At 39.0% G+C, this 12,489-nt stretch overlaps 1 protein-coding gene across 1 annotated transcript; it reads left to right on the top strand.

Annotated features, from left to right (window-relative positions):
- The first annotated feature begins 2,326 nt into the window (after positions 1–2,326).
- On the top strand, positions 2,327–10,750 carry LOC142255692 (uncharacterized). The gene is made up of 3 exons (XM_075327174.1): positions 2,327–2,487; positions 2,589–3,564; positions 10,628–10,750. Exons 2-3 carry the CDS (start codon positions 2,881–2,883, stop codon positions 10,748–10,750), a joined length of 807 nt encoding a protein of 268 aa, XP_075183289.1. The 5' UTR covers positions 2,327–2,487; positions 2,589–2,880.
- The last annotated feature ends 1,739 nt before the right edge of the window (positions 10,751–12,489 follow it).

The raw sequence follows: 12,489 nt of genomic DNA, 5'->3' as shown, positions 1-12,489 counted from the left end.
TGATGGTTCAGTAGGAGATTTTCCTTTTATGACATATACAACTGCACAGTGTAATATATCAGGTCCCAAATGATTTCTGTTGTCTACAGTGAGAATGTTTAGACACTGAGGCTGCAAGCACCAGACAGGAGAGAGCGTAGATCTAGGGCTAATAATCATATGGCAGATGAAGGCACCAAATACTCCCCGTATCATGAGGTGCACATGATGTGGACTGTACGCCGGCCAAGAGCGTCTCAGCAAAGGTTTTGTTATGACATATAGTCATTTCTTGTAATACAAAACAGCTTGCCTGCATTTAGGATCCAATTAGTTTTCTGTTACCTTTTAGAGCACTAGTCAATGATCTAATGGTGAAGCCATCTATATTTCAAGGTAAAAGTCAATGATCTCCTTGTCGGTAAGTGAGCTTTTTATGGTATGGGTAGGAGATTTTTAGCATACGTTTTTGAAAGCATTTTTCACCCTCCTCATTATGACTTAAGTAACTTAATAGATCGTAATGCACATTTACCAAATAAGATACACGGAATAAAGTCATAAATATATACTCTAAATGCATCTGATATTACCAGAAAGAATAGTATTTTTTTTACATACATGCCATAAAATAACATTAGCGGGAATCCATAAATCCTTAGATGTAATGCAAACAGCATAGGTCTGTATACTGAGGCAGTATAGTGGACAAGGCATCCCTGCAGTTCCAAATTACAGAGGAAGCACTATATGCCCCTGTTTGGTGCCCCTATCATATTACATACATGTTCCACTGGGGGTTTGAGATGTGCCCTCCCACCCATCAGACCTAAAGTTTTTTTATAGCACTTTTTTTCCATCTGCCAAGTGAAAACTTATCAATGCTCAGCCAAACTGACCATTCATGTGTCTGGTGGTAGGTCGAACAATTTTCTAACGTATAGACCCCTTCATTCTCAGAACATAGCTTTCTTGTCTGTTATATATTTATTGAAGGGAACCTGTCTAAGGCCTGCGCCACACATCCGTGCCTCCGGTACGTTTTTGGCATTTTTTGCACGTACCGGAGACACGTGCTGATGTTGACATACTATTTTTAATCTAAAAAGCCTCACGTCAGTGTTTGCGCACGGAGCGTGTGTCCGTTCCGTGCGTACGTTTGAGCGTGTCGAAAAAGCGCTGACATGTCCGTTTTCCACCGGCATCACGTCCTCACGGATCCATTAAATCCTATGGGTCCGTGTTTACACGTACGTGATACGGATGGCCTCCGTATGCTATCCGTGTGGTCCGTGTCCGTGTTTTAATTAGAAAGTTTGTTACACTCTGAAATACTTTCAGGTGGCGTAGCTAACATATTTTTTTGCACAAAACTAACTGTGCATTTGCAGAAGGAGTGAGCAAGCAAGAAGTTGTAGTTCTGTGTATTGCAAGATCTATTTTGAGCAAACTTTCGTCTTCGAAATATAATAATGGCACCACGGGTGGACACGGAGAAACTTATAACAGCTGTCGAGACTCACCCACCATTATGGGATACACGTGTAGATGGTTACCATGACCGACTGACAGTTGAGCGCCATTGGAATCAAGTAGCTGAGGAAGTGTACCCCAATAATGCATGGTCTAGATGTTCTCCTGCAAACCGTGCTAAATATGGTAAGTTGTTGTATTTTTTTATAGTTATTTATTTAATATCTATCTTTGGATTTGTTCATACTTTCAAACTGTGATTGTTTTGGCATAGTTATGTTTTCTTTTAGTGTAAAATCCTATGAGAAGAATTGGTATATGTACTACTCAATATATTGAGTTCCTGTACACTTTTTTCATAGTATCACCAAACTTTCATAAGTGTCAAAAATCAAAGTATACTTAAATTTGTAATCTGACTTGGAATTCTTCATGAATTTACTTAATTAACTGATTAAACTGTCATGTGTTTTAAAATTCCCTGTTGTATTAGTCTAAATTTAGTATCACAATTGAAAATCTTGTTTTTTTTTTTTTTTAAAATAAAATTGTTTAAAATGACATGTCAATATCATTACCTACATGTATCAAATAATATTTCTAGTAATTTATAGCCAAATGTCATTGCAAAAACACCAAATTATAATTTAAATATAGATGACAATTACTTAAAATATAATTATTCAGAAATATTATTTGGTTATGTGTGAATGTCTAAACATGTTTTTGAATGAAGAATATCTAAATAAATTATATTTCATCCTAAGTATTTGACCAACATAATTGTGTTAAATTGTATATTACATTTCGCAAACATTATTTAAATTAATGTGTGCAGATTTATGGAGAATGTTGCAAGTGACATATTTTTTTATTTTCCACAGTTGACTTGGTAAAAAGGCGTTGGCGTTCAGCCCGTGATCAGTACCGAAGGGAGTACAACCCTATACCATCCTCATCCAGCCAAGGCCGCAAACGCAGATATGTCTACTATGAACAAATAAGCTTCCTAGCACCCATCTTAGAAGTTACACAGTAAGTTTTTTTTTTTTTTTAAAAAAAAAAAAAAAACCCCCTGAAGATAATTGGACAAAGATAAATGTTAAGATTGTAATATGTTTTTTCATTTCTTATAGAACGGAGGATAATCTTGACGAATCAGATGATGAACCAACAGCAGGTCCCTCTGCTACAGCCACCTCAGCATCAGAACAAGAACCTGCCAGAGAAGACATTGAAATTCCTGAGACTCAACAAGATGCAGCAAATGATTCACATGAGGGTGGGACAGAGAGTGCACAAACCAACACCCAAGGCTCATCAACGCAACAAACAACCACACCAGCTACACAATCAACACAAACAAATGTACTTCCACGTTTTGCACCACAACCTCTACGTGCAAGAAGAATCCGCAGACCAGAGGAAATGAGATCCTTACCGGAAATAATTGACACACGCATTATTCACATAATGAACACTTTAATTCCAGAAACAGATGCCGAGCGTTTTTGTCGGTCTTTATCTACTAGCTTAACCAAAATTCCTTCAGATAGGCAGGAACGTGTAAGAGCTGCTATGCTTACCCTACTGTCAGCTAGTCAGGCAGAACAGGAACCAGTGAGAGTGTATGAGGCCATAGAAAATTGGCGTACCATTATGCAACAACATACAGTCCCAAACACAACAGACAATCCAAATACAATTTCAACACAAACAACAATGGCAACTGTAATAGTCAATAATCCACTATTACAACAATCTGGACAACCTTCAATTGCTTCAAGTACGTTATTCCCAACACCAATTAGACAAGGGTATGTTGCAACCAATACTGGTGCCTTAAGCACAGTACAAAGTGCTACCTCTCAGCAACCCATGAACTATATGAATTTACAACCAACTCAAACTACTAGTTACTTTACTCAACCCACAAATATTGGTGGTTTACCTAATTTGTTTCCAGGTTCAACATACCCACAATCATTCATGATGCCTCATTATCCAATCTCAACTATGTTACCTACACCACACTTACAAACATCAGTCAACTATCCTCAAGGTCAACAACATACACACACACAATACCCAATTACCCATGTAGATCCACAGGTGTACTCAACCACAGGCAATGTGTTGGGACAAACCAGCATGCAACAGACTGTTCCACACACTACTGTAGCTAGTAATAGGAATGTTGTTCAGCAAACAACTGTTTCCATTCCTGAAAATACCATTTCTGAGGCCACACAAAACAACATACTCAGCAACACTCAGGTTACTTCACTAGAAGATCTTGTTGACTTGTGATGCACATTTTTGTTAATCTTAACAATCAAACAACAAATCTGATGAATGTGTCAAAATGTTAAAAAAGAGGGATTTCCAAAAATGTGCAAACTCAGAGTTGAAAAGATTTTAAAAACATGTGTGATTATACTTAGTGACGGATCACATATATGTTTTATGGCCTTTATTTTTGGAATTTTATGAACACATTTTTACCCAACCAATTTGATGGTTAGATTAGTTCTAATATTCTGAAAACACAGTTTACAATTTTTTGGTCTATGTCAATGTCCAACATGATAGCAACTTAATTGGCCGACATTTTTCTACATTGTAAGCAATGCACACATTTTCTTTACAATTACTCTTGTATGTAAAGTATATTTTGTATGTTATGAAGAATAGCATCAAAATTTTCATTTAGAAAAATTTAACACAAAATGAACAATATGTACATTTTTAATGTGGATGTGAAAAAATAACATCCTTACTTTATGGATTAATATGCTTATTCTTAATAAAAGATTCTGTTTTTGAAGAAAAGAAACATGTTTATTATTGATATTTATTAATAATATTGCATTTTTTCAATAGACGATTAACATTATTAATGTTGTAAGTTTGAAATAAGTTTCCTAAAACATGATAGTAACACAGAAATGTACATACACATACATACAACATTCAGAAAACCATGTTGCTAACAGAAATGTCAGTTTATGATTAATGCATTTGCCCTTTAATACTAGTTCGATTTAAGCTCTTAGATGTTGAGAAAAATTAACCAAGTTCATATAATAAAAAAAAGTTATATTTTTATCAACAAAAAACCATCACAATCTTAACAATCAACACTATTATTAGTATCATCAAAACAATTAAAGTAATCAGTAAATAAATTTCTAATTTGTAAACCAGATGTCACGGAATTATGAGACATAGGTTCACCTGTGGGATTAACAACATGGTTTATCTGAATTTCATCATCCACATAAGTTCCTCCTTCATGTATCCGACAGTAATTGTGAAGCACTATGGTAGCCTTGAGTACAGATGTGACAAAGGTTGGCTGCAACTGAATCGTTGTCTGATAAATGCGCCATTTGTTAGCTAAAATACCAAATGCACACTCCACATAACGTCTTTCTTTAGTTAGCCGATTATTAAAGTACTGTTTCCTGTCATCAATGGATCTCCTTGGATATGGTCGCATAACATGTTTGGATAATGCAAATCCTGCATCTGCTACCATCACATATGGTGCCAACGGTCCAGATGTACCAGGTAGGGCAACTGGAGGGGGGATCAATAATGAATTTTCTTGCAGGCGTTGGGCTAATCTTGATGAACGAAAAATACGGGCATCTGAGGCACTACCATAGGCCCCAATGTCTGCATAAATAAATCGGTATTCTGTGTCAACCAATGCCAAAATAACAACGGAAAAAAACTTATGAAAATTGAAATAACGTGACCCAGAGTTTGGTGGCTTTTTAACTCTGAAATGCTTGCCATCCAAAGCTCCTATGCAGTTAGGAAAGTCAACAGAGTCCTTGAAGCCCTTAGAGATTTTCAACCAATCTTCTCTGTTTGGCTGAGGCATCATTTCTTCTTTTAAATGTTGCCATATCATGTCGCATGTGTGACGTACTATAACGGCAATGGTTGATCGACCCAACAAAAAATCAAAATGTAAAGCACTAAAAGATTGACCAGTCGCCAAGAATCTATGAAAACAAGACAAACAATGATTTACAATTAACACTATGTTTTTTTAAATTAAAACAATCATAAGAAAACAGAAACATTGAATCAAAAATGAGATTAGATCAATAAAGATCAATTACACATTTCAATGTGAAAAATAACACATTTACACAAATTACAAAAATAACAAATATAATACCTCAGAGTCACCATAAATCTCTCCTCTGGGGAAATGGAAAGCCGCATCCAAGTGTCCTGATGTTGCAAATGAGGTCGTAAAATATTTAGTAAGTAATCAAAACTCTCAACTGACAACCGGCAGTATGAAAAAAACTTATCTGGGAAATTCCGTAACTCAAAAAATAAAGTATGGAAATGACCATGCATAGGCCGCATCATCATTAGTGGATGCACCCACAATCTGGTTCTTCTTACATTATCATATTGCAACATGTGGCGTCGAACGCCAAAACGACGAGATATAATCCAACATAAAAACACTAAGGCCTCCGTGGATAATGGCATTGCGACAATTTTGTCTCAACACATAGGTGCTCCAAGGCATAATACAAGCAGGAAACAGTTTATAGTTAACTTATATTTATGTCCTAATCACATACACCTATGTGTCATTTAATTCCAAGTAATCACCATTATCTCAATGTGTGAAACATGTGAAACACGCACAAAAAACGGACTGCACACGGAACACACACTGACGTATTTCACGCACAGGAAAACGCACACACGTACACACGTATGACACACGATATGCATACGGACACCACACGGAGGGGAAAAACGGACTGCAAATACGGAACACGGACACAAAAAACGGACTACACCAAACGTACGTTTTTTACACGTGAGTGTGGCAGAGGCCTTACACTGCGTTCCAAATTATTATGCAAATTGGATTTAAGTGTCAAAAATTGCATTTTTTGTTTTTCAAATAAACTCACTGATGGTATTGTGTCTCAGGGCTCTTTGGATCACTGAAATCAATCTCAAACACCTTTGATAATTAGTTTGTCAGGTGAGCCCAAGTAAAGGAAAACTACTTAAGAAGGACATCCCACATTATTAAGCAGGCCACAGGTTTAAAGCAATATGGGAAAGAAAATCATCTCTCTAGTGCCAAAAAGCATCTAATGTGAAAACAAGGTATGAAAACATTAGATATTTCACACAAAATTAAGCGTGATTATCGTACTACCCAGACGGATCGTGCATATAAAGGCATAATGAGGAAGGATTCTGCCAGAAAATTCATCTGATTAAGAAAGCAGCTGCTAAAATACCATTACAAAGCAGCAAACAGGTATTTGAAGCTGCTGGTGAGTCTGGAGTCCTGTGAACCTCAAGGTGTAGGACCCTCCTGTTACAGATGCAGAGATGCCGCGAGCATCCGGGAGTGGATCCACTGGGCCATACACCGGACTTCCTAATGAATAGTGAACCCATGTACAGGGATTGTCTGGTGCAGCCACAGGGGTCTAAATACATGACTGCCAGGAACCAGAGGAGGTTGGCTCTTACTGATTGGTAAAGTCTCAGCGCCCGATGCTGGTGTGCTCGGATGTGGCAGCACGATGATGGTAACTCAGGTGTGGCTGCATGGAGATGGTGGCCAAGACGTGGCGGCACGGAGATGGTGGTAGAGAGCAGGCTCTGGACGAGACACAGGTTAGCAACATGGAACTAGGACAAGGAAAGCAGTAGCGTAATGGGACCTGAGAACTAGCAACGCACTAATTAGTAGGCAATGTTGCTCAGGCACCTCCTGTAAGTGGAAGCAGTCTTTAATACCTTATGGTAATAGGTGAACTTCCGGGTAATGGGATGTAAGCCCTTTAAGAAAGGGGGCATGGCTGTGCACACCATACGGGCACTCAGAGAAGGGCTGTGCATGGCTTGGAAGCAAGAGGAGGCCACGACAGACCCCAGGATTGGAGAGTGGCGACCCCACCAAGGCCTGGGAGTGGGGGCATGTGGAAGTGCCGCGCTTGGACCAGGACCGGGCGCTACACCTCCAGAGGCTGCAGTTGTGCATAAACCTACTGTTTGGCCACCCCTAAACAATGTTCACAATCAGAAATGGTTACAGTAGCCCAGACATACATGAAGCCTAGTTTTAAAACAGTTTTCTTTACTGGTGAGGGCCGTGCAACCCTGGATGGTCCAGATACATGGAGCAGTGGATTTTTGGTGAATGGCCACCATGTCCCAACAAGGTTGCAACTTCAGCAAGGAGGTGGAGGAGTCATTTTTTGGGCCAAAATCAAGGGGAGACATCTGGTAGGCCCCTTTAGGGTCCCTGAAGGTGTGAAAATTATCTCGGCCAAACATATAGAATTTCTGACTGATGACTGACCACTTTCTTCTGTGGTACAAAAAGAAAAACCATGCCATCTATAGCAAAATCATCGTCTTGCATGAAATGCACCATCTCCCGCTATAAACCATATTTCTGAGTCATTGGCTGCTATGGGCATAAAAGGAGAGAAACTCATGTTGTGGCCTTGGTATTGGTATTGATAGAGTAAATACGATGTTTTGATCTCTTCTTTTTGCATTTTTTTAGGAGATGTAGCAACCAAAAAAAAGCAACTTTGACACTTCAATCTTTTTTCTCTTTACAGCATTGACTAATTTAATTAATCATTTTATAGTTTGATAAGACTTTTATGGATGCAGTGATACATGTGTAGTCTTTAAATTTTTTTAAGATCTTTATTTTAAATGTGGAGAAAATAAGGGGTGATTTGAAGTTTTATTTTTTTTTTACATTTTTTTAAACCTATTTTTCCCCCTTTTACTGTATTTATTAGTCCCCTTAGTGAACTTTAACCTGTGATCATCCAATCACGTCTACTATTTACAGTAATATCACATTATAGCTGAGGAAGCTATCCTCTATTCATGCGAAATGCGCGTTTGCAGGGTTTTTTCACACACGTGAAGTGCAGAAGTGAGATTCATTCACCCATGGATAAGCTGTCAGGATATTTTAATACTATTCAACCACCGTTGTAATTATGTACTGCATTAATGGTTGATCATTTGTATTAGTGTAAACTTGGTGGTTTCAATTGGATTTATTTATATAGGCTCCCTTGGATAAAAAAAATCTTCCTCTCTCTGCCCTTCACATGTATGTGGGTGTTCATCGCTTTGTATGCCATCTATTAGCACTTTTTATAATATTATTATTTTTTTTTGTAAAATGTGGGATTTTCGGGTTTTTAACAAAATTTTTGATAAAAATTATATTTAGCCTTTAATGCTCCTGCTTTCCTTAATTTCCACATTATAGCTGTATATAGCACAAATCATGGTCTCCTATGATCACCAGCCAGAAGCAGGCATTCACAGGAGCATCATCAGGACAAGTACAGGGGTCTTCAACAGACCCATCTGATTGCGTCAAAAGGATGCTGATGAACAGACATTCACAGTGGCATTTAACAGGTTAACAGCAGCAGGTTGGACTTTGCTCCACTCACGACTTTTAGACGCAGATGATTCTTGAATGACACAGCTATCATCTGCCAAGAGTGGGGCTGGCTGAGCTCCTGAGACCTCTCCATTCACCCTCTGCCGATTGGCACCTTACATGTACAACAAAGTTAAAATGCAGATTTATGAAAACTAATGCAAATAAAACTGTTAAGGCTTTCAAAAAGCCTCCGAAACATTAGAGTTGAATTCTTGTTGAATCACTTCCACTTGGTGTTTGAGATATATATGTATACATATATATATATATATATATATATATATATATATAATATATGTGTGTGTGTGTGTGTATATATATATATATATATATATATATGTATATGTGTGTGTGTGTGTGTGTGTGTGTGTGTGTGTGTGTGTATATATATATATATATATATATATATATATATATATATATATATATATATATTACAGATGGAGCAAAGGTTATCCCGACTCACAATGCACCGTCTTATAACTTGTCACAGAATGTTTCCTAATTTAAAAGGATTATAATTACAACATTGCACAAAGGTATCAACTAATTTCAGGTAAGGTGTGGAATTACACTTTGTTGTGCTGTGATATCCAAGTGTTTTTCTTACCTGAGTCAAGATAACTTTTGTCAGATCTGTATATTAGACATATTTTGCCAGTGGTTGACCCAGTTCATCTACATATTCAGTTGCATTGTTATACTTTATTACATGTACATAATGTAACAAAATTCTGATATTTTTATTTGGATTTGGTGTTAACTTCATGACTCCAACAGATATGTCACAATAATTCAAATATCTAGACCAGCAGGATAAAACAAGCATCCATGAGTCCTCTGTAATGCAATCGGCTGACAATAGGTATGTTCTAGTTCTTAATAATGGGAGGTAATGTTTCCCTTCGTCTCATACATTTTCATTGTGCCACACACAGGCCAAGAAAAGATGGTATTGTCATAGTTGTGTCACGGGTGACAGACAGTCATGTGGTTTCTGGCAATAGAAAGTCAGTGTTTGCCTGTGCATAATGCTCCCTGACTTTCCATTGTTCCTGCTGTCAGTATTCATTGTTCTAGGTAGCTTTCTTACTAGGTTTTCATATATTCCCCTTTAGGACCCAGGTGAGTGATCCTTCTGTCCAGCTGCTTAAATACTTCCATCTTCTCTGGACTTGTGCTGGTGATATTTTCCAGTTCATTCAAGCTTTGGTTGCACGCTAGTGGCTTGTACTCAGCTGTGGTATTTTTGCTGTAACTTTGCTGAACTTCTACTTGAGTCATCTGTGAATAAGTAGTTCATGCATTTTTCCCCTGTGTGTCCTCGTTGTGTCTTCTTTAGTGTTTAGTGGGGTTGACAAAGAGCTCATCCCACCCATTCCCTATTTAGGGTCCAGTACTAGGGATACCTAGTATCAGGTATCCGGCTCAGCGCATAGGTGGGGAACCTATCTAGGGTGCTGAGGGACCCCAGGGATCAGCGGTAGGTTAGATCAGGGGTCACAAAATTTCCTTTTCCCTAGACAAAGGGTTTCCCTTCCCTTTCACCGCTTGCTTGGTACTTCCCCGTATCTAGCGTGACAGGTAAGTGACAATCTTTGCAAAAGACATTCCTTTGCTTTTCTCCAAGTTAAGATGCTCAGCACCATAGACATAAAATATGTATGTTTTTCTTTTTAGGGCACAATCATAAACTTGAAAAACAATTATGTGCAAAATAATGTCACTCCACAAATTCTCAACCGGATTGAGATCTGGGAATTGGGCTGGCCACTTCATAACATCAATCTTATTGGTCTGTAACCAGGATGTTGTCCGCTTTCTGGTGGGTTTGGGGTCAATGCCCTGCCGAAACCCATTTCAAGGGCATTTCTTCTTCAGCATAAGACATGACGTCTTCTAGTATTTTAATATATTCAAACTGGTCCATGGTGCCTGGTATATTATACATGGGCTCAACTCTAGAGTATGAGAAACATCCCCAAGCCATTATGCTTTACAGTCTTCACAGTGTACTGTGGCTTGGATTCTGTGTTTACGGCTCACAAACGGTCTGCGGACTTTTAACCCAATAAGAATCTTGCTGTCATCTGTCTATAGAAAGTTGTGCCATTTCACTTTAGGCCACTCAATGTGTTCTTTGAGAAACTATAATCTTTTCAACACATCTTTTTCAGCAATGGTACTTTACAAGGATTTCTTGCAAACAGTTTGGCTTAATGTAGGTATCTTCTGATTACTGCAGTACTTACAGGTAACTGAAAATTTTTCATCTCCCTGGAGCTGATCATTGATACTACTTTGCCATTCTTGTTATTCTATGATATATGCACATGGCAGCGTTGTCACTAGGCACTTAGATCCGTGCCCTGGACCAGAAGTTCAATGCCCCAAATCTCTTGAATCTTAGATTAGATTTCATTTTTAATAAACTTTATTTGTGAACAAAGCCACGCAACATGGAGTATGTGCCCAATACACCCCTGTGTGTTGCATGTTTGTGACTAGCTATAAAGCTCCTCCTCGCTTTCTGGTTCTCCTCCTCACTCCCTAGTCCTCCACCTTCCTTGCTCCCAGTTCCTCCTCCTTGCTACCTGGTTCTCCTACTCGCTCCTTGGTCCTCTTCCCTCATTCCTGGTTCTCCTCCTTACTCCCAGCTCCTCTTTTTGCTCTGTTCCTCCTCACTCCCTGGTCCCTCTCATTCCCTGGTCTTGATCCTAATCCTGGCTCCTCGCTCCCAGTTTCTTCTCCTCGCTCCCTGGTCCTCTTCCTTACTCCCTGATCATCCTTCTCTCTCCTTGGTTCTCTTCCCTCACTACCTGGTCCTCCTCCTCACTCACAGCTCCTCCTCCTCCGCCTCGCTCTCTGCTCCTACTCAGTACCTGGTCCTACTCCTTGCTCCTGTTCCTGCTCCTTGCTCCCAGTTCCTTCTCTTTTACCCCTGGTCCTCCCCCTTGCTCTCTGGTCCTTCCTCTCTCTCCTTGATCTTTCTTCCTCGCTCCCTGGTCCTTCTCCTCGCTCCTTTTTACCATATAGTAAACATAGTAAATAAAAGACCCCCAAAACAATCATGCAATTGCACTTTTTTTTCCAGTACACTATATGGTAACACTAATTTCATTAAAAAGTACAAGCCCTCATATGGCCATATTGACAGAAAAATAAAAACGTTATGGCTCTTCGAAGAAGGGGAGAAAAAAATGAAAATGCAAGGGCGTTAGTACCCTGGTTAGTCGGCCCACTTAGCATGTTATCATGCCCCTGTGGACGTGCTAACATTTACAACAGCCAGTGTTATGGCAGCACGATACAAAGCCAGACATGCATGCGACTTTGTACTCATCAGCTCTCAGTGTCTTTGACACCAGGTGTATCTGTCCCAACTTCAAAGATGCTCACTGCCCATGATCTGAAGTCGCCTGCACTGCCAGTCATGCGGACTACTGAGAAGTTGGGTGTATGTATCCCGGCTTCAGAAAGGAGTAGTGAACATGATCGAAAGTGCGGGCAACTACAAATCATTTGAAGCCGGGACGCATACA

Source organism: Anomaloglossus baeobatrachus, chromosome 1 (genome assembly GCF_048569485.1).
Source record: "Anomaloglossus baeobatrachus isolate aAnoBae1 chromosome 1, aAnoBae1.hap1, whole genome shotgun sequence".
Lineage (NCBI taxonomy): Eukaryota > Metazoa > Chordata > Amphibia > Anura > Aromobatidae > Anomaloglossus > Anomaloglossus baeobatrachus.
The sequence above is the reverse complement of the archived record's forward strand: the minus strand, read 5'-3'. Positions and strand labels throughout refer to the sequence as shown.